Source organism: Diabrotica virgifera, chromosome 9, assembly GCF_917563875.1.
Source record: "Diabrotica virgifera virgifera chromosome 9, PGI_DIABVI_V3a".
Taxonomy (NCBI): Eukaryota; Metazoa; Arthropoda; class Insecta; order Coleoptera; family Chrysomelidae; genus Diabrotica; species Diabrotica virgifera.
Window position 1 is genome coordinate 217,386,064 of NC_065451.1, and position 24,444 is coordinate 217,410,507.

Genomic DNA, 24,444 nt, shown 5'->3' on the forward strand with positions numbered 1-24,444 from the left:
CAACAATGCAGATATCCACCAATTGAACGGATATGTGGTAGTGCAAGCTAATGACGATTCTGGACATGAGACACATCAGCAAAGGCGCTTGGAGGTTGAGTCGAAATCTTGTCAACGATCCCATCGCCACGGGACCCAATCTGAAAAAAGTCATACCAGGTCTAGGTCAAGGAGGAACAGAGTAAAAGTCTAACGAACTATCGTTGAAAAAAGAGATGTACTGGGTACCTACTTTTGTCTGGAGGGGATGGGAGACACGATTCACCAAATAAACGATAATAAAGCAGGTGGTGTGGACGACATAACTCCCTCAGAAGAGGAAAGCTCTCCGAGTGCTGGCTCTCTTAATAAATAAAATTAATCGGAAAGAAATAACAGGGGTAGCGTTCAGAGACCTAATTGCCTGTGAGTTTCATATTGTTGGAAAATGTTACTTTAAGGTACGTAATAGGAACTTCTTAAGTAAGAAGAATACGTTAAAAAAATGTTGAATGTTAACTAAGTATATATCTGTATTGAATTTTTTTTATTTATTACAGCAAATTTACAATCTACTCAGTATTACAGGAGTATTTAGCAAATATGTTGACTGATATGTGGCTTGTAGCGGGTACCGTCTATTAACGGTTCTCTAAGTCTTCACCTATTCCCCAAGTTCTTCGGGCCAGGTTCTATGTAGACGTCTAGTAGGTAGTCGTGGTTGGTATAGTTCTCTGATGATTTGGCAATCGTTTGTGGACTTTCTTTCTTTAGCTCTGTTTGCCTGAAGGTCAATGACTTCTTTTATGAATGGAATACCAAGATCATTGTGTATGGTATGGTTGGAAACGTATTATGGAGCATTGGCTATTGTTCGTAGAAATTTCGACTGAAAAGTTTGTAGGATCTTGGTATTGAAAGGTTTACTGCAACCCCAGAGTTTAATTCCGTAAGACCAAATGGGTTTGAGGATGATCTTGTAGATCAGTATTTTATTCTTGAGTGATAGTTTCGACTTATTTCCAAGTAGCCAGTACATTTGTCTAAGTTTTATATTTAGCTGTGTCCGTTTGGCTTTGATATGGGTTTTCCAAGTAAGCTTCTGATCTAGATGCAGCCCTAAATATTTTACTTCAGATTTTTGTGGAATTGGTATATTATTGATGTGTACTGGGGGACATGTTTGTCTTCTTGTTGTGAAAGTAACTGCTGTCGATTTTTCGGCGTTAACTTTTTTCTTCCATTGTTCAAGCCAGGTTTGTAGCACTTGTAGGTAACCCTGAAGTTGGTTTGCAGCGTTTTCAGGATCTGCGTCTGAAGTTAGAATTGCTGTATCATCAGCAAAAGTAGCCATTATTATATCATTATTGGTAGGTATGTCTGATGTATAGAGGAGGTACAGGAATGGGCCAAGGACACTTCCTTGAGGAACTCCAGAATGGATAGGATGAAAGTTTGATGTTGAAGCGTTAACTTTGACTTGAAAATATCGTTCGTTGATGTAGGATTTGAGAATGAGATATATTTGGTGAGGCATGTATGTTTTAAATTTATATAAGAGACCGTCGTGCCAGACTTTGTCAAATGCCTGCTTTACGTCAAGAAAAGCAGAAGCGCATATTTTCTTCTCTTCCAAGCAGCTTTTTATTGTGTTAGTGATTCGATGGCATTGCTGAATGGTGGAGTGATGCTGACGGAAACCAAATTGATGCTGTGGTATATGTTGGAAATTCCATACAATTGATTTGTTGTGTAAATAGTTCGAAATCATGTCCCTTTTTTTACCCTTGTCGACGCACGTGTTGTGTCTCGCTCGCATTCTTTCGAAATCCACCTGTGATGAAGAAAGGGATGCTTCAACCACTTGCGGTCCCAAGAATTCTTTCCCCGATGAGAAACATTTAGACGGCCCACGAGAAAAGACGTAAAAATAGTAACTTGGTCGACGCGTCCTGATTGACGATTGTAAGTAACCTTGTATTTTTACCTTATATTTTGGTGTTACCTACATTGTTTATCCATTGTTTCATTTTTTGAGCTATTTAACCACCAATTGATTTGAACATGTGTGTATGGCACCTATGAGAATTTCCATTAATCTCTACCAACAATAGTAGCTATCGGAAGAAAATAGCAGGTGTTGTAATTTGTATTGTTTATTGTTTGTTTTGATTTTATTACTCGTTTTCGTTCAATACCTGCTAATAACCTACAGTATAAGTTCATAGACTTCAACAAGATCTTGAATTCTATTCAGAATTAGTCTTTCAAATACCTTAGACATAACATGTAGTAAGCTGATGGGACGGTATGAATTAGGTTTAGTAAGTGGTTTACCTGGTTTACCGATCATAATAATTTGGGCAAATTTCCATTGTATAGGGTAATAAAATTTCCATTGTATAGGGTAATTATAGAAATTAATAATTTATTTATGTAAAATCAACTGATTTTGATTTCGTTGTTACTAGAACATTTAAAATTATTCTCCTCACCATAAATATTTTAAAAATTGTACTTACTTTTTAAAAACAGCAATTTTCAAACAAAACACACCCATTACTTTACTTTTTGGTCTGATATCTAACTTTCATTTGGCATTTTAAAGTATCTATTAACCTAGTCTTAAATTCTTTTATAAACTAGTAGGTTGAGTTCCACTAGACCCACCATTCCTCACCGTGTGCTTCAAGACACTTTCACTACTGTCCGTAATGTTGGAGGTCCTGGTGGTCGTAGTAATTCCAGATGTGGTGGCATCGGACCTGCTGACCAAAGGGCCTATGTCTGCGTCTTCGTCGTTGTTTACGCAGATTGACGTGCCTCGAGTTCGGCTATGTTTCAACCTGGAACAATAAGTAGTAATAATATAGTCTGTTTCACCATTTTTGATTGATTTGGGATTGAAAACAAAAAAATTAAGATGAAAATATTAAAATTTTTAAAGTGGAAATCGAAACTTCAAATTAGTCCATGTGGTGAGACCGCCAGTGGCGTAACAAACTCCGTCGCCCCCCCGCAGAATTGGAAATGGGGCCCCTTTTAAAAAATTACTAAATGCGACTTGTGTAACAAATATCTATATTTATGTGTTACAGCCCAGTAAATGAACATAAAATATGGCGATACCGTGTAAATTTCAGTGTCACCACCGAAGTGGTCAATTCAAGACAAGAGTAAAAATGTTTATTGTTCAACAAAAAGCCACGTTTGCGTAAAACCACGTATTTTTCGCAAATAGTTCAAAGAGTAAGTATTTAATCGAACAGAATATTGTTAGCAAAAATGTATCTAGCTTATAAAAAAATGAAACAAAAATGACGTCTATCGACCAGGTAAAAAAAAAGTTGTAGCCCATGAAACGTTTTTCTTATTCGTCAAATTCTATATCGAATATTTCAACGTGAAATAATCAAAAAATTAAATAATTTTCGGGGAAACTCATTAGAACTTTTTTTTTAATTGTTTAACACATTGCGTGCCACGCCTTAATCGGGATAATAGTCTCGGGGCCACTGATATCCACGGCAATAAAAGTCAGTCGTACGTGTATATCAAAAATGAGCGACGTGGTCCCTGGCAAAACATCTGTGTCTCTCATATATGAGCGACGTGGCACGCAATGTGTTAAAAGAAGCTTTATTTTTTAAAAAAGTTCCTACCATCAAAACTAAGCCAGTTACGCTCAAAATACAGTTAATCCCTTTTTTTGGTAAAAAAATTGTGAAAATCTCCCCTTATTTGGCACCCCAAATGAAAACTAATCATTATTGCCTTACAAATTATTATACTTAACTTTTTTATATGACCTGTAAGTTTTACTGGATCAAAGTGCTTATTTTTAAAAGAGTCCTGGTTAAAAGGCTTGTCACTAATCACGAGTATATGCAAATTTTTAACACCCATATCTTAACAAATTTTTGTCTTACAGAAAAACCAAATAAAGCTAAAATATTTATAAAAGCAAGACCTACATTTCTGTACTCTTTAAGATTTTTCGTATCACTAATACTTTTTAAGTTATTTTCAGAAAAATGCATTTTTCCAAGATGAAAAAAGTTTTTTACTATGAAACTAAATTTTTTCAAAAATAAGAACTTCGAACCGGCCAAACTTACAGATCATATAAGCAATAAATATGTAAAGTAAACGGTAAAATGCTAACGATAAATTTTATTTGGGGTATAGTCCAGGGCGCATCTGTTTTGAGATGGACGTTGAGAGGTGACCTAAATTTTTTTGCAGAAATTGCTTGAAAATAACTCAAATAATAATATTTGAGTTATCCTCCCACTCAAAATGGTCCGGAACATTGTTTAAATAATCAAAATGTCAAAATATGAAGGAAAAATTCGATTTTTTTATTGGTTTTTTGATTATAACTTTAAAACTATTCATTTCTGAGAAAAGACGTACTGACATAAAAGTTTCGTAATTAAATTTCCTACAATACAGAATTGGTTAAAAATTTAAAAAATAGTCACCCTTGTTGCAAAATAGCAATAATGGCGAAACAAACCATACAAAAACAAGTATTCACATTTTACGTTTTACAACCATTTAAGCTACACTTAGGACTTTCATATTTTACCCAGAAAAACTTTATGATATAGTTAAACAACATTGTAAATTTCATTAAGATCGGTTTAATAGTTTTTGCAAAATGAATTTTAAAATCCAGCTTTCGCAAAAAAATTCATTTTTTTTTAAATGTTGCAGGACTGAAAATAAAGCAGATAGCAAGTTTAATTTTTTTTTATTATAGAAGTGTACTGTACCTTTCATTTGCAATTTGCAAAGTTAAAATCGATTAATTACCACGGCGTCAGGAAATTTTTAAAATAAACATTAATTTTTAGTGCTACGCGCAAGACAGCGGTGTTCGATTCACACAAGTTGATTTCCACCAAAATTTTTTCCAATCTTTATCTATCATATTATTTTCTTACTCTATATATTTTGTTGTATTTTAATATTTTAATTCCACAAAGATCAAACTAATTTTATTATTGTTTTTGAAATATTGTTTAAACAATTGCATATGTTTAAAAATAATAAACTTTTATTCTCTAAGTTAAGATATATGAACAAAGAAAGTTTTTGCTAAAAAAAGTGTTATTTCAAAAGATAGAGTATGTGTTTTTATTTTTCAATAAACAGATTTATTTATTTATATCGAAATGTAATAAAAATTAGAATGTATCATTCATTATCAAAGGTCACTGGAATGCCCAATCAGAGCAAACTATCCGCTGTCCTGCGCGTAGCACCAATAATTAAAGTTTATTTAAAAAAAATCCTGACGCTGTGGTAGTTAATCGGTTTAAGTTTTGTAAATTTCAAATGAAAGGTACAGTACACTTATATACGCAAAAAAAATTTCAACTTGCTACCTGCTTTATTTTCAGTCTTGTAACATTTTGAAAAAATGAATTTTTTTTGCGAAAGCTGGATTTCACAATTTATTTTGCAAAATCTGTTACACCGATCTTAATGAAATTTAAAGTACTGTTTTATTGGATCATAGAGTTTTTCTGGGTGAAACATGAAGGTCCTAAGTGTAGCATAAGTGGTTGAAAAACGTAAAATGCGAATACTTGTTTTTGTATGGTTTTTTTTCGCAATTATTGCTATTTTGCAACAAGGGTGACTATTTTTTAAATTTTTAATCAATTCTATATTGTAGTAAATTTAATTACGCAACTTTTATGTCAATATAACTTTTCTCGGAAATGAACATTTTTAAAGTTATAATCAAAAAACGAAGAAAAAATTCGAATTTTTCCTTCATTTTTTGACATTTTGATTATTTAAACAATGTTCCGGACCTTTTTCAGAGGAAGGATGACTCAAATTTTATTGTTTGAGTTATTTTCAAGCAATTTCTGCAAAAAATTTTGAGTCACCTCTCAACGTCCAAATGTACTAATATTTTTACAGATGCCTTGACATATTGGGTCTAGTACGAAATAGGGGCAGATTAATTTTCACGATTTTTTTACCAAAAAAGAATTTTCTTACAGAGCTATTCGTGTATTCGTGCATTGTTTATGACGACTTACATTTTTCATCTTTATTGGTATAGAATAAAATAGAACGAAAATTACTAAATTATTACATTAGTACATAGTATTATTCTATGAGATGAACAACTTTCTTCGTGCACTATCTACTATCATCGAATATATCTAAAATTATTCAACTTCATTTTCAATACTGCACTGCTTAAAAAACTTATGTATGCAAATAACAATACATTTTTACATATTTTAGACGACAAGATGGAGGCCTTGACATATTGGGGCCCCCGGTAAGCTTTATGCTGCGGGGGCCTCTGTTACGCTTCTGGATAATTGTATCGAAATACTAAACGTAGGTAAAGATTAGAGAGAAAACCCATTTCTAGATTTAAAAATATTGTTCTAAAATTCGGCAAATTACAATTCTCAAATCTTTCAATAGTCACGTATAAAGCTAGTTTATTGTCGTCACCATAAAAGGTCGTGAGACCGGAAAAGATAGTTTTTAGATATGAGATGATTCACTTGCCGAATACGCCTAGTTAGAAATTTACGTTTTTAAATTTAAACACACAAATTAAAATCATATACCTATAACAAATAGATTTTTACATAATATCAGACGACAAGATGGCACCCCGATCAATTGCTTCACGCTGTGGGGGCCTCTGTTACGCCCCTGGAGACCGCTCCCGTTTGGAAAAATTTCTGATTCGGTTTATTTGTGAATTCCTATTCAAAAATGTCCCCTTTAAACAAATCTGAAGGGTGCCGGTGGGAATTTTTAGGCAGAAATTGTTTAAACATTTTTTTTTAAACAAATACAAAAGATCACGTTTTTTGCTCCTGAACATATATTTTTAAGTTTTGTGGGCCATTCTAAACAAGAAAGGTATCTTGTAAATTTTCTCAAAAATTGATAATTTTCTAGTTATAGGCGATTTAAAATGTGAAAAATGCGAAAATACGCATTTTCGAGGCCTAAAAACTCATATTTAAATTAGTATTTCTGAGGTTGCCAGATACTTAAATTGAAGTTTAAACATTCAGCTTTAAGCATCTGAAAAGTGATTGCATCTAGCCTTAATTTAAACCGTTGTTTTCATGTCCATCCGACTTTTTTGCCTTATTTCAAAAATCTCCAATTTTCCTCCGAAAAATAATTTTTTTCTAGATTCTTTGGGACATTCTAAATAAAATAAGTTTCTTGACATTTTTCTCAAAAGTTAACAGTTTTAAAGTTATAAGCGATTTAAAATCCGAAAAATGCCAAAAAACGAACGAACTGTCAAACACGGATGGAATGGGCAAGAAGTGAATTTAATGCGGCCAGGATGAGAGAGTCTAGTCAGGGAAGGATAGAAGGTAATCACCATCTTTCGTAAACAAAAAAATTGATAGTGGTAGTCAGGGTTGCCAGATTGGGGTATTTTCCCATAATTTTGGAGTAATTTGAAAGCGTCTAGGGGAATTTTTCTAAGCAGAAATGGTTGGGGAGGGACAATTATGAGAGATTTTAAGGGGTCATGGTAAATTAAATTTGCGTATATACATAGGACTTTATATTTTACTCTCATATAATCGAAGACGATAGGACCTATGGATTATTTCCAGGGCCTTCTGTTGATAAGTAGTATAATTTTGGTTTACTGTTCTCTACATTTGACTACTAATTTATTAAAATGCGGCAAAAATTTAAATTTAAGGGGTTTGAGCTTCAATTTGAGGGAATTTCAGTTTCTAAGTGGGGGATTTATACAATCACATCTGGCAACTCTGGTGGTATGTTGTAGCAAATTTTCCCTGGCAAGCTCTGTCTCTCTCTAGGACTTCTCACTTGTATGTTGGTCGCAATCTCGATTCACTGTTTGAATGGGACGGGGCCATTCCATCCGTGTTGCGCAACAGTTCGTTGCAAAAAACGCATATTTGGATTTTAAATCGCTTTTAACTTTAAAACTATTAACTTTTGAGAAAAATGTCTAGAAACTTATTTTATTTAAAATATCCCAAAGAATCTAGAAAAATATTTTTACGAGGAAAATAGGAGATTTTTGAAATAGAGCGCGCCGCACCCGAAAAAAAATCGGATAAACATGCATATTTAACAATTAAAAAACAACGGTATAAATTAAGGTTAGACACGATTACTCTTCAGAATCTTGAAGCTGAATGTTTATTCTTGAATTTAAGTGTCTAGCAATTTCAAAAATACTAATTTAAGTATGAGTTTTTAAGCCTCGAAAATGCGTATTTTCGCATTTTTCCGATTTTAAATCACCTATAACTCGAAAACTATCAATTTTTAAGAAAAACTACAAGATACCTGTCTTGTTTAGAATGACCCACAAAACTTAAAAATATATGCTCAGGAGCAAAAAACGTGATCTTTTGTATTTGTTTAAAAAAATTGTTTGAACAATTTCTGCCCAAAAATTCCGCCTGGCACCCTTCAGATTTGTATAAAGGGGACATTTTTGAATGGGAATCCACAAAGAAACCGAATCAGAAATTTTTTCATACGGGAGCGGTCTCACCACATGGACTAAATAAAAGTAATTTAATAGTAGCAAGCAAGCAATAGTGATTAACCCAGCCTTACAGGCTTGCTCACGAAATTGAGCATGATAATGACATTCGGGTGATACAATTCGTTGGGGCGAGGAGGATTAACTCATGTAAGCAGGGATCACTCCACCCCGCCCTAATGCTCCGGACCATCCACTTCTCCCTCCTATAGCACTCTGATGCGCTATAGGGGCTCTCTATCAGCAAAGTGCTTAATATGTGGGAGTCCTGGGTATACGGACTTCCTCACGAAATCCTACCCCGATCAGCGTGAGGCGTTTTATTCCCGCAATCTCTAGTGACTTATCTTCGATCTGTCATTTCGTTCGAAAGTTTTTTTCTTCTTTTTCTTCTTGATGTACCATGTCCTTTCAGAACCTTGGTTACCATCATAGCTATCTTAATTTTATTCACTGCCACCCTAAACAGCATGCTTGTATCAACACTATACCAATCTCGCAGGTTCTTCAACCACGAGGTTCTTCTTCGTCCTGGACTGCGTTTGCCTGTTATTTTTCCTTGCATAATATTTTGTAGCAACCTATATTTGGGACCTCTCATTACATGTCCGAAGTACTCCAACTTTCTCTGCTTGATGCTGAGACGTTCTAGTATTGTGGAGTTTCGAATCTTCTCCACCCAGGAAACTTTTAAAATTCTTCTATAGCACCACATTTCGAAAGCATCCAGGCGATTTAGATCGATTTTATTCACAATCCAGGACTCGACACCATAAAGTAAGACCGAGAACACGTAGCAGCGAAGTAGGCGGATCCTCAATGCCAATTTTAGGTCTCTGTTACATAACACCTTGAACATCCTTCTAAATAGCCTGCTCTATCCTAGATATAATTTCGCCGTGACTTTCTGCGTTACAATTTAGTTGCTGTCCAAGGTAAACGATTTTATCAACTTGCTCAAGTTTGGTATTATTTACATATATAGACGGTTTTATATGCTGCTGTTTATTTATTACGAGTGTTTTGGTTTTCCGTATGTTCAGATCCAGACCTGCCTCCCTACAACTCTCAACGACACTATCAAGTAGTGTTTGCAGATCTTCTTGACTAGAAGCTAGGAGTACTGTATCGTCTGCATATCGCAAATTATTGATGACTTCACCGTCCACAAGTATTCCTTCTTGTTTTTCAGAAAGAGCTTTTCTGAAAATTCTTTCGGAGTAAACGTTGAAAAGCAGTGGTGACAAGAGGCATCCCTGCCGTACTCCTCTTTTAATATTTAGAGCCTGTGATTCCACACCATCTACTAAAACTGATGTTGTTTGATTCCAATATAAATTTGCAATTATTCGAACATCTCTGCTGTCCAAGCCTATGTCTTTTACAGCTTCGATAAATATAGAGTGCTTAACACGATCAAATGCCTTTTGGAAGTCAATAAAACAACAGTATATGTCTACAGATATATCTCGACATCTTTGAGCAAGTACGTATTATTAATATTTTTTGTGGCTTGCGTCTTTTGTTAGTGTTTTATTGAATTTTTGGTGGCCGATGTTGTTTTTTGTAGATTTTTTTGTGGGCTGTCTGAAAATATAAATCCAACATTAGTAAATACACTGAGATGCTAAAGGTGAGTGCATTGTCCTCTTTTGATAGAGCTACGATTATCTAGACTGTGCTTCAATCTATGGTACACTTCTTCTTCTTAAAGTTCCCTCTCCTACCGGAGGTTGGATATCATAATGGCTATGGTTATTTTGTTGGCTGCTGCTCTGAATAGTTGTAATGAACTACAGTTAAATTCTCTAAGGTTCCTCATCCAGGAGACGCGTCTTCTTCTCATGCTTCTTCTTCCTTGGATCCTTCCTTGCATAAAAATTCTCAGCAACTCATGTTTTTCTCCAAATAATCCAGTTTTCTAGTTTTTATACTTTTCATAATTTCTCCTTATTTAAACGTCGTAGCATTTAAACATTGGTAATCCTTTGAACCCACTGAATTTTCAATATTCTTCTGTAACACCATATTTCGAACGCTTCTATTCTTCTTATGTGATGTCTCTTCAATGTCCAAGCTTTCATTCCGTATAGCAATATAGAAAATATGTAGCATCTCAGAGCCCCCAATCTGAGAGGCAACTGAAGGTCTTTGTTTGTAAGCATTTTTATAAATGCTTGCCTTGCAGTTCCAATTCAGACTTTAATTTCTTTGCTTTGGTCATTTTTGTCATCAACCCAGGTTCCCAGATATTTTTATGTCTTAACTTTTTCTATTTGCGTTTGCTCTATCATTAACCTTTCATTTCCATGTTTTGTTTTTGAGACAATCATAAATTTAGTTCTTTTTTTGTTTATTTTTCTAATGTACACAATGTTTTTTCTATGGTACACATCATACCTTAATATCTTATGCAGGATCCGGTTTGGGTGGTCTAGCTCAGCAAATTTTGTTCTGGCTTTTTCCTCCACCAGATTCAGTACTCTTATTTTTTTCAGGTCTTTGAATAGTGTGTGCTGCTTGGACCTTCTTTTTGTTGATTTGACTTGTGTGTCCCCATGCGTAAGAAATGAAAATGTAATTATTGGTAGTATGATACATCAGTCTTTATTTTTGTTTTCATGGTTAATTTGCTTCTTCTTCCCGTGATTTCTCTAATTGCAGCTCTGGTCGTTGCTGTTTTCTGGACTGTTGCTTTAACCTGTAGTGTGAATGTTAGATCTATGTATGTAACGATTTTTGACAATGATAATTTACGGGATGAATATCCTGCGAATCCCATAAAATCACTTTAGGATCGTGTTAAGTATAATATTTTTTCTGCAGGTTTTTATTATGTTAAAAAGAATCTTTGAGCACTGGTTCATTTTACGATGACTTACGCGGCCAAAACAAGAAAAGATACAAGCAAAACACAAAGACATCTGGAGACCAACGAAATGAAGATCTTAAGTAGGATTGCTGGATAAGGACTACAGGGCAGGGTAAGAAGTGAGGAAATCAGACGCCTATGTGGGGTAGACAATATAAATACCTGGGTAAAGAAAAGGAAAGAAAAGTGGAATCAACCCATAAGCAGGATATCCAAATCAAGGATAGTAAGAATAGCCAGGGACAAGCAGAAGAAGTATAAGACGCCCAAGGAAAAGATGGAATGACAATTTAGGGACAGAATGAAAGCACCGTTGAATGGATACATTATCACTTTTTGAAGTCAAAACTTCTTTAGCGACGTTGTGCACGTTTTGGATGTATATAGTTCTATACTCTACGTATATACAGGGTGTCCTCGAAAATAGTGCGTTCGTTTAAAGTATGGATATAATACACAGTGTAGAACAAAAAATCCGATAACATTTTTTTCTAAAGTTAACCGTTTAAAAAAATTACATTGTCCTCCATATAAGCGAACTTTTATTTTCATAAAATTAAATAATCTGACATCACTGTACAAGAACTGTTTGGACAAGTTATTGACACCAGCAATTTAGGTCAGACAGTAGACACCAACAAAATATTTATACCACCCTATGTGCGAAAATCAAACAAAACAAGAATTTGTTTGTTTGTTGAGGAGGAAGACAGGGTTTAATGTAAATACTAAAGGCCCATGCTGCAACTATTTTTGAATTGTGATTGTATATCTTTAGATTTTTGTATACATAGTTGTCAGATTTCAATTTGCATACCAAAATGTATTTTCGTTTTTAGCCAAATGGTTGAGTTTAGAAAAAAATGTTATAAGACTTTTTTGCTCTACATGGTACCTTCTACCTATACCTTTAAGGAACGCACTATTTTCGGGGACACCCTGTATACGTGCCTTTTCTATAGTATATACGTAGTTCACAAAGTATACAGAGCACGTGCTTTACATACTGCAAATATTTTTCTTTTTGTTTTCAAAATCTTTGAATAAACAATAAAGAATAAGAAATTATTGTAGTCAGATTACAAATTTGTAATTATTACATGTAATTATTAATACATATTCACAAAAAATTATTAATTTTATTTATTTAATTTCAACGCAATTCAAGAATTTTTCACTTCTGTTGTCACTCCCTTGAGTGCAATTTTTTTCTTATATTTATTAATTTTCTGCTACGGAAATCCTTGTTTTTTTAGCCCAGTGGATATCAATCAAGTGTTGAAACTGTAATGAAATTCCCAGGAAATTTGTCTCTGAATGTCACTCTTTTATAAGAGTAATATATTTGGAATCGCATTAATTTCAGTATTTAAGGATGGAAGTTGTTTTGGTATAATTTTCACATTCAAGATTAATAGTTTTTTATTATTTAAATGCAAAGAAAAACACATTTTTTCTAATAATAAATTAATTTTATAAATAAGGAATTTTCAAGAATGCACCGATTGGAATAAAACAACTTAGAACGGGATCTTATAATATTCACAAGAAATAATACGAGGAAAATGACAATACCATACATAAAAGGATTAACTGATAAACTTAAAAGGATAGGAAATAAATTCAACATTTCAACAACATTCAAAACAACAAACATATTGAGTTCTATATTATCTGAAACTAAACCGAACAATGAACAAGAAAGAACAAATAATTGTATTTATAAAATATCTTGTGTGTGCGACCATTTTTATTTAGGTGAAACATCAAGACCATTAAACGTTAGAATAATTGAACATCAATCCTATATTAAAAATAGAGAATTTGATAGATCTCAAATACGTAAACACGCATGGGATTATGAACATAGAGTTCAGTGGAAAGATTCCAGTATAGTCATGAAAGAAACAGATAGTAGAAAGAGAAAAATCAAAGAAGTGGCTCTAATTATGTTAAATGAAACCAATGGTGTCGCAAATTCGTCGGCAGGATTCGGTTATCGATATTAAAAGAGGAAATCAATAGAAAGAAAATACCACAATTAGTAAGTCAATAAAATATCGAGGATACATTATTTTGAAATATTATACATATAAAATCAGAGCATGTATGACCAAGTACTTAACATGTCAGGATAGTATGAGATTTTTTTCCTGTAATTTTCATCATAGCATGTAATTTGTCTTTCTAAAGAATGAACTATCTTCCAATAAAGTCGTCACAGAAACACAACTCATACATATTGGCAATATAATTTTAAATCTCTACTTTAATACGTATAACATTATGTCTGAATTGTCAATATGAATGAGTCAGATAAAATTAAATTATTATAGTATGGTATAACTGGACCCAAACCCAGACATCCATAGTGAAAGTTATCCTCCAACACCAAATTGTTCTATATGGTCCACATAATGTTAAGAAAAAAGTCATACCATTTTGAGCTTCGGGTTTGGTGGGGAGAAATCGGTAAATTCGTAGTTTTTTACGATTTTCGTCAATATTTCTAAAACTATGCGGTTTATCATGAACAACCTACTACACAAAAATGTTCTACACTAAATTTGAAATAAAAAAGGTCCTATACATAATCCTTCTAAAATGAACGGTTCCAAAGTTACGGAGGTAGTATAGTATAAATTGGTCCAAAAAAGGCCTAACCCAAACATCCAAAGTATAAGTTTTGCTCCAACACCAAATTGTTCAATATGGTCCACATATTGTTCAGTAAAAAGTTACATCATTTTGAGCGTCCGGTTTGGGGGGGGGGGGAGATGGGGTAGAAGTCGGTAAATTAGTAGTTTTTTTACGTTTTTCGTCAATATTTCTAAAACTATGCTTTAGCGTAAACAATGTTCTATACAAATATGTTCTACATAAAATTTAAAACAAAAAAGGTCCAATACATAATTGTTATAAAATCAATGGTTCCAGAGTTACGGAGGGTGAAAAGTGGAGGTTTTCGATACTTTTTATATTTTTTGGGCAATTTATAATATTATTACTGATGAAAGAAATTTTCTTTAACAGTAAATAAAATTTGCTATTTCAGTGGCCGATGGTATGTTAGTGATAAGCCCTTGAAGAAACGTCAACCTCACGGCCCAAAGTCATCATCAATTGCCCAAAAAATATAAAAAGTATCGAAAACCTTCACTTTTCACCCTCCGTAACTCTGGAACCGTTGATATTATAACAATTATGCATAGTACCTTTTTTGCTTTAAATTGTATGTAGAACATTTTTGCATAAAACATTTTTTTTAAGTTATACTCCTTTACGCGCGATATGAGGGTGAATTTTTATATGTTAAAACCTACGATCCGGGCGCATGCGCATTATAATTTTGTTCTGATTGGATGTTCAAATGACATGTCAAAAATTATCCAATATGGCAGCTGTAGCGCAGCTGTGGTTTGGACGCTTGACGGTTTGGTTATGTATGGTTGTTGCGTGTTAAAATTTGTGGGGAGAGAAACAACAAAGGTTATTTAATAGTTATACTGCCTTTTTAAATAGTTTTCATATTATATTTTTGAAGTTATACTTCAAAATGTTTTAATTTATGTATGTATCAGTCCAGAAAAGCTGTGGAAAGAATATATTAGTGTTTTTAAATATATTTTTCTACAAACGTGTTAAAAATGCAATTTTTAGGACTCCATAGGAGCGTTAAAAATGCTACTTTAAGGCACTAGTGCTTTAAAATTTTTAAGGCACTGCAGTTAAAAGTGAATTGTCAAATTGTGAAACGTCAAAATATTTATATTTCATTTATTTACATTAATATTAATAATACAACTTGCGCAATTTGAAAAAGGTGGTTTAAAAGGTTTTTTATTATAATTTTGTGTCTTCGGATTTGTTTTCCTTGGGCGTAAAATAATAAAACATCTATTTTTATATTTCACTTGTCACCGTGATGTATAATTATGTATATCTGAAAGGTAAGTAGCATGCGGCTTGATGGCCTTGTTGGTAGAGCATTGGACAAGAGATCAAAAAATCGCGAGATTGCGGGTTCAAATCCCGGACGATTCATACTTTTTTCTTTTTTTTTTTTTTTTAACATTTGGCATTGTTAAGTTTTGGTTCATTTTTGGTAATTATTGTTAATTTTTTGTATTGCAACTGTTAAGTAGGTATATTTATTTCGTTGAAATTATATTATAATAGAAGTATAACTTCTTACGTGCGTACAAAGTACACACACATTCTTTTTTTATTTATTTAAAACAAAGCCGCATCCTCCCGAAGGATATTAGCGACATAACGGTTACAATTTACAATAGATACAAATATCAGTAATATCTAGTACTTACATGATTAAATTTTGTACAACATATTGATACAAGATAAATACCCTATTAGTTTTCTGTAATCAAAGTTCTTTCCCAGTAACGTTTGTAAGCTGTTCGGAATACCATATAGACGTCTTTCAATAGTATATTTAGGACAATCAATTAGAAAATGATCTATACTGTCTACTACGTTACAAACGGAACACTTTGGAGCTTTGCTGTTTGTGAATAGGTGTGCATGTGTATACCTACTATGGCCCAGCCTCAGACGTGTTAAGATTATTTGGGATTTTCTGCTTGTTGCTGTCGGTTGCCACGGAGAAATGTCACTTTTAATTAGTTTTAGTTTCGACACAGAATTTTGCCACTCCCGGTTCCACGCACTTAACACTTTATTTTTGAAAAAGGCTTTTAGATCACTTGCCGCACTCCGATATTCGACCTCTGATTCGTCACTACCGATAGCATCGCGAGCACTTACATCTGCCAATTCATTACCTTCGATACCAATGTGCGAAGGTATCCACACGAAGTTTACTGTTCTGTTCTGAGATTTTCTTGAGCTTTCTGAAGTTCCAATTTTATCATCTTCTCTATGGGATGTTTCGGGTAGAGATTTTGCATAGCTTTAATGGCGGAGAGGCAATCGAAAAGAATGACACTGTAGGAGATGTTTTTGCTGTTAATATATTGTAGTGCTTTGAATAAGGCAAAAAGTTCTGATGAGTATATGGTGGAATAAGTGGGAAGGTCAAATTTTAAGAGACCGTCTGATGTGATAATAGCTGCACCAACTCCCTGTTCGGTTTTAGATGCGTCGGTAAATATTTTATACCAGTCTTTATACTGCTGGTTCAAGATAAAGTTAAGCTTTGCTTTAAAGATTGATGGATTTGTTTGGTCTTTAATATTTAAGCTTAATGATATATTAATTTTCGTTCTGCAATGATCCACGGGGCCAGTTGTCAGACTTTATTGGAAAAACTTTTGGGAATTGTATATTTAGTTTAGAACAGTACATTCAGATTCTTTCATAGTAAGGTTTAGGTGTCCGAGGCCTATTATCAAAGTATAAAACATTGTTTACGCTAAAGCATAGTTATAGAAATATTGACGAAAAACTTAAAAAAACTACTAATTTACCGACTTCCTCCCCCATCTCCCCCCCCAAACCCGACGCTCAAAATGGTGTGACTTTTTCCTGAACATTATCATACTATTAGAAGAATTTGTTTATCAATGTCTTGTATTTTGATAACGATTTTCAAAGTGGAAATCGAAACGTCAAATAAACATAATTTCAAAGCAAAATTGGGGCTTATTTCCAACTAAAATAGTAAATTGTAAAGGATTCCTTGTGATAAGAATGTAGAAAGAAAAACAATGCCCCACCTTACGTTATTTACATATAACATAATGTAGCAGATATATATTATGTATAACAAAAAAGCTGGGCAAATACAAGGAAATACATTTACGCGCGCTTTTGAAGAGAACGATCAATCACAAAAATGAGTATAGTATATCTTTGCTTTGCATATCGCATTCATATTGCTTAAATAAGCTTAGAATACATAAAGATGAGCTTTACGAACACAAAAATTATGCTGGAGAATACCGATATAATATAAAAAATGATACATAAGATAAAACTCCAATATCTAACATATTCCAACGATATGACATTGAGTGCGAGATAAAAAACATACATATGAAAATACCAGGGGAAAAAATAACATACAAAAAAAAGGGAAGTGTTTTGAAAATGAAAAAAATACTGTAAGCAAAAATAGTTGGAAAATCCTCGACAATATAAATACCTGGGTAAAGAACAGAGTGGAATGAACACATAAGCAGGATGTCTGAATCACGGATAATAATAATAGCCAGGGACAAGTCACCGTTAGGCAGAAGAAGTATAAGGACGCCCAACGAAAATATGGAATGGCAATTTAGGGTCAGAATGAAAGGCACCGTTGAAGAAAAAGAGACAGTACTGCCTATATAAAAGGCAAAGAAGAGTAAAGAAGAAGTTTCCTATGGATTGTCATCAATTGCAGCAATATAATTCTTTCTGAGGCAACCAACATAAACCAGGATTAGCAAGTATTGTCGATACAGAAACTAACAGAACCGAGAATCGAGGTTTTTACCCCAATCCAAAAAGTAATACACAGATGGGGTTCAGAAAAGGACTAGGTACTCGAGAAGCTCTCTTCGGTTTGAATGTTCTTACACAAAGATGCCTAGACGTTAATCAAGAAGTACATGCATGTTTTATCGATTTTGAAAAAGCGTTTGACAGAGTACGCCACGATAGGCTAAGAGACATTCTTGAAAGAAAAGACATAGATAAAGATCTGCGAATAATTCTCAACTTATATTGGAATCAGAAAGCTAACATCAAAATAGAAAACGAGATATCAAAAGCAATAGAAATACGTAGAGGAGTAAGACAGGGATGCATTTTGTCACCACTGCTATTTAATGTATATAGTGAAAGCATCTGCCAGGAAGCCCTTTTGCAAGCAAATGAAGGAATCGTAATCAATGGAGAGGTTGTAAATAATATTCGATACGCAGACGACACTGTACTAGTTGCAAGAACAGTAGAAGAATTACAACGATTACTTTCAAAAATAAATATTGCTTGCAACAATTATGGCATAAACATTAATATCAAAAAAACCAAGTATATGGTCTTCAGTAAAATCATGACACAACCAGCACATATTATTATAAACGGCATTCAAATTGAAAAAGTATCAAGTTATAAATACTTGGGAACTTTAATAAACGAAACTGGAGACCAAAACAATGAAATAAAAAGACGTATCGAAATTGCCAGGGCCACCTTCATAAAGATGAGAAAATTCTTCTGCAACAGAGATATAAGCATCCCTCTACGATTAAGAATGCTAAGTGGCTACGTATTTAACACGCTATTATACGGTGTAGAGGCCTGGACTCTCAAACAGAACAACATAAAAAATATTGAAAGTTTCGAGATGTGGTGCTACCGTCGAATGCTGAAGATAAGTTGGGTTGAAAGAATCACAAATCTTGAAGTAATACGAAGGATAGGAAGAGACCCAGAAATTTTATTAACGATAAAACGAAGAAAACTCGAGTATTTTGGTCACCTGATGAGAGGTCATAAATACGCATTACTTCAAAATATAATGCAAGGAAAAATAGAAGGAAAACGGAATCCAGGCCGTAGAAGAATGTCGTGGATGCGGAATTTGAGAGAGTGGTTTGGCTGCACCACTAATGAACTTTTTAGGTCAGCTGTAAACAAAGTCAGGGTAGCCTTGATGATTTCCAATCTCCGATAGGAGTGGCACAAGAAGAAGAAGAAAAAGCATTATTCTCTTACAAATAAGGATATATCCACAAAACTAAATTTGATCCTATGATTATATGCTTCGTTGACTACCAAAAAGCATTTGATTGTGTAAGCTGGATAAATCTGTGGTCAATTTTAATAGAAATGGGCGCACCAATGCACCTGGTGACAATTATTAAAAATCTGTACCAATCTAATATAGCGACAGCACGACTAGATCAGAAGTTCTCAAACCAATTGAAGACCGAGAGAGGTGTTAGACAAGGATGCGTGTTGTCACCTGACTTATTTAACATTTATGGTGAACATGTCATGAGCATGGTTTTAGAAGGATGGGCCGGTGGAGTAACAGTAGCTGGTAGGAAAATCTCCAATTTAAGATTTGCTGATGACACTACATTTATAGCAGCAAATGAGCAAAAAATGGTTGATCTTCTGCGAAGAGTTGAGTACGAAAACAATAAAGTTAATCTGAAAATCAATAAAGCTGACAAAAATAATGGTGGTCGACAGATTCGACACTATTCAACTGACTAACATGTTACAGGAATATCAGATAGTAAACACCTTTGTCTATCTCGGGTCTAGTATAACTAACGATGGTAACTGTGAAGCAGAAGTTCAGAGACGTATTGGTATGGAAAAAAATGCAATGAGTCGCCTATTTAAAGTTTGGAAAGACAGATCTATCAATCAAAATATCAAGATGAGACTGGCGAATGCCCTTGTATTCTCAATATTTCTATACGGAGCAGAGACTTATATTCTTCGCGCTTGCGAGCGCCAAAAAATTGATGCCTTTGAGATGTGGTGCTGGAGAAGAATGTTACGCATACCTTGCATAGCTCATAGGACAAACGTTTCCATTCTAAACTAACTCAATATTAAAAAAAAGGCTGTCCACAATATGTCTGCAACGAATTCTGCAATTCTTTGGTCACGTGGTTCACAGAGGTGACGACAGTTTAGAGAGATTAATTGTTTCTGGAAACGTTCCGGGGAGAAGATGAAGAGGACGATCACCAACTAGATGATCTGACCAAATAAAGCATTCAGCTGGAAACTCATTCTACGAAGCTCTTAGAGCAGCTGAAGATGGAGACCAATGGAGAAACATTGTTGGGAATATTGGAAGAAATCACGATCCTCAGTAATGGGGAAACGACAAGAGAGAGAGAGAGAGAGAGAGAGAGAGAGAGAGAGAGAGAGAGAGAGAGAGAGAGAGAGAGAGAGAGAGAGAGAGAGAGAGATAGATAGAGAGAGAGAGAGAGAGAGAGAGAGAGATATTTAACAACGACGGAGGCAACAGACTTTTACTTTTTCGAGTCTGGAACCGATTACAGTTTTTCTGCCCAGAATTGGGCTACGTCTACACCCTTTTTATTTGCGAGCCATAAATCATAGAGGGTGCACTGTGATGGGCAAAGTCTGTATACTCTCAGATGCTGCACATTATATATTTCCCCGCATTTACAATACAACAGAAGATGAAGTAAAAACATTGAAGAGACAAAAAAACATATTGAAGAGGCCCTGAAAATAACAGAGAGCAGAAAAGTCAGGTCCGTTATATACGATTTCAAAGCAAAAATCGGCTGGGAAGGAGCTGAAGCAATAGTGGAAGATCAGGGATTAGGGAAAAAGTAACGAGGGAGGAGATCAACTAATACAATTATTCTTGCAAGAACAAAGTATAGTAATCACAAACACGTTGTTTAAATTACCTGTGAGATGGATATATATTCGCCAGTAGACTGTGACTTTCAGAAAATAAAAGAGGTACAACCAGGTAAGATCAACAACAAAAGTCGAGGATATTACAAAAAATTTTCAAACTCAAATGGAGATTCGCAGGCCACACTGCTAGACAAAAAGACCAACGTTGGAACGTCACAATTACAAAAGTAGACGGCCAAGAGGAAGACCACATTTGAGATGGATAATGACATTAATCAATAGCCGAAACAAATTGGATGTATATCGCTCAAGATAGAGGTCGATTATCTATTTTGTGTTGCTTATTTCCTGTAGTCGATCTTTTGATCTTTGATGTTTAAATCTCCAATATTTCTTAGTTTTCCGAGTTTGTACGTGATATACGTCACCTATTTCCAGTTCTATACTTGCATTAATATTTTGTAGAACTTCCTCAAACAGTAAAGTGCCAGACTTAAAACTTGAAAGCGCTAATTATTAAAGCAATCCGACTTACGATCTTAGATACCCTAGAAACTCTTTAGAGTTCATTAATTTGTACAGAATAGCTACTAAATATTAATTACAGGAGAGAAAATCACTCAACTCGTTTAGAATTCGGAAGTAGCTAAGCATTTTCAATTGTAGAAGTAATTACATTTGGTGCAATTAGATAAGAGCGAAGCTGTAAGCTGTACGTTGCTGTTTGAGTAAGTCAAACAGCAACGAAAAATAGATACTAAGCTAACTAGATTTGAATCCAGATTTAATTCATTAACGTGAATTGTACATGAATGTAAATACATCAAATAAATATTTTGTACATTAATTAAGGAAGGAATGATAATATCGCCAGTTCGGAGTAAGGATGACGTAACTGCAAAAAGCCAAATTTCTCAGGAGAGCAAAAAACTATTTTTAAATACCTATTTAAAATAGAGATTGAATGAAGAGTAATCGCCCAGGAGCATCGGTATGGCGTTTATTTTTACAGTGATGGCTTTTATTTTTATCCTTATTGGTTCGAATTTCATTTTAATTTAGTCCCCCATTTTCAACCCTATTTACAGTTGCGTCATTATTCACCTAAAATTTTTTAAATCTTTAAAATAGTGATTAAATAAAGAGTAACCGTCCAGGAGCATCGGTATGGCATTTATTCTTACAATGATGCTTGCAGTGGCGGCTCTTGGCTTTAGGGACAGGGTCGGCAAGGTTTTGTCTCCAAAGGCTTCAATTTCATAGGAGATCTTTGGTTTTTGTTTTTTTTTTATTTTTTTTGTTTTTTTTTCTATAAATTTAGAAACTATACCTGTTTATAAATTAACTCTAGTCTATGTTGTTTCGAAGTAGCAAAATGGGTTATAATGTATGTAATTGTAAAATTTATTATTGTTTTGGAGGGATTTTAAAAGTTTTTTTCTATCGACATTTGAGACAAGTTTGACATTCTCTCCTGTTTCATGGTGTTTCGACAATACGTTTTGACTCTTTTGAGACAAGAGAAATCCCGTTCATTTGAGACAGAATTTGCCCACATTTGAGCACAATAATTTATTAATTTCGGGAACAGTTTGTTGTACCTAATGAATTGCAGTATATAAAATTATACATAGTCTGTAACTTATCCCACCTTCCGAAAATATTTGGATCAGAATATAAAACTGTTAATTCATTTTCTTATTTTATTTTATTAAAAAATGATGGATAATTTTTAATGAACTTGTCTAATAGATATTTTGAAAATTCTTTGGCGTAACTTTTAAATTTTGAATAGTCAAAGAGGTCAATGACTTATAACAGTGAGTAAATAATAGTTTTGCCTGGTGCAATTGTTTTAACTTTTGTCCGGAGAATATACAATTCACTGGACATCAAGACAGCCCCGTCATAAATTTGCCATACCAATTTATTTTTGATATCAAAAAATTTAATCTATCCTTTAAATTAAAACACCAAAAATATATTCTGTCTTATGTCTTCTACTCACGTCTGAAAACCTAACAACCTCTCATAAATTTAGACATAACGCGTATCGAAGAACAATTATTGATACTTGTGAATGACATGTTACCTCTATCAGTAGTTTCGTCTACTTCTACCGAAAAGGATTAAAATGTAACTACTAATTGATTCTTTCATTCTGTGCTGTTTTAGTTACGCCGGTATATTCTTCGAGTCAGAAAATAAATTAGAAAATTCCAGATCGTATTTGTTAAACAATTTTATTTGTTCTCTATAATTAACTTGATTTAACGAATGCTTCGATACATCCTGTCCCCTAAATGGTAATTCCTAACAACTTAAAAGAATTACAATATCAATAATAATATTAATAATTAAACGACGTAAAACTACTTAGGTACCTATTTCATAATTTTCCCGGGCGCGCTAGCAAGGCAATACGTGGCTACGTACGTGCCTTTCTGCCGTTTGCAGATCACCGCTCGGCTCGGCCTCGGCAGAGGTACCCGCTGCCGTACTTGCCATTCAAATAAGTACGGAGAATGTATAATTGGTTGCCTATCGGCTAATATTCCATAGCTTCTTATTTTATAGCAAATCCTCGATCTGAGGACGGCATGCCGTGCCGGGCTTTATAATAAGAATTCACACAATAGCAATCGGGTGCGGGTGCATGGCTACAGGATCATTAATTTGAAAAGTCTCTTACGCACAGCGCACAGGGATCACTTAACTAACGTATCGGGATCGAAGTCCTTTAAAAACAATAAATAAAATTTAGTCTGTATTATCTCACAGATATATTTTTTATTTCACAGAAACGAATATCATCAACTCCGATTAAATTAAATATTTAAAAAATCTATAATGTATCCATAAATGTGTGGGTCGGCACTGCCGACCCTGACGAGCCGCCACTGGATGCTTTTAGCCTACTATTGGTTCAAATCTCATTATCTTAATTTAATCTCCCCATTTTCAACCCGATCTACAGTTGCGTGATTCTTCATCTTAAAATTTTTCTGTACAAAAAAAAAAGATTTTTAAATATTTAGTATGCCGTATATTCTTACAGCAATGGCTTTTATTTTCATCCCTATTGGTCAGAATTTCATTATTTTAATTTAATCCCCCCACTTTCAACCCTATTTACAGTTGCGTCATTATTTATATGAAACAAGGTCTAAAATGGCGCGTATTTCAATAACGACGCAACTACCCTGCAGTGGCTTAGCACATTGGTACAGTTCTGTCGCTTTTGTATCATTAATAGTATTTTAGAAGCTAATTACGCAATAAACAGGAATTGACAAAATTTGCAGTTAGTCGTTCTTCTTCCAGACCGGCGATATTGTAGATATCTAATTTTCGTATAACAAACATATGTATTAAAATAAAAAAAGAATGTGTGTGTACTTTGTACGCACGTAAAAGTTATACTTCTACTACATATTATGTGATTTTTAAGACAATACCAAAAATTTTAAAAAATAAAAGATTAAACGCACACAAACACATTGAAAAAATGTCACAAAGAAAAAAAGAATGTGTGTGTACCTTGTACGCACGTAAGAAGTTATACTTCTATTATATGATTATAAACGAAATTAATATACTTTTTATTTATATGTTATTTAAATATTAAATTAATTTATACTTACTACTTCTCAAAATTTTTTATTAAAACTGCCAAAAAACACATTAAAAATGCCACAAATAATTTCTGAACATT

General features: G+C 33.8%; 1 protein-coding gene across 1 annotated transcript in view; it reads right to left on the reverse strand.

Annotated features, from left to right (window-relative positions):
• Positions 1 to 507: 507 nt before the first annotated feature.
• LOC126891646 (somatostatin receptor type 2-like) overlaps positions 508 to 24,444 on the reverse strand; it is a 525,450-nt gene continuing 501,513 nt past the window's right edge. Inside the window, exon 5 of the mRNA XM_050660870.1 lies at positions 508 to 2,825. Within this exon, the coding sequence (XP_050516827.1) occupies positions 2,615 to 2,825 (211 nt within the window). The 3' untranslated portion in view covers positions 508 to 2,614. The remainder of the gene's footprint in view (positions 2,826 to 24,444) is intronic.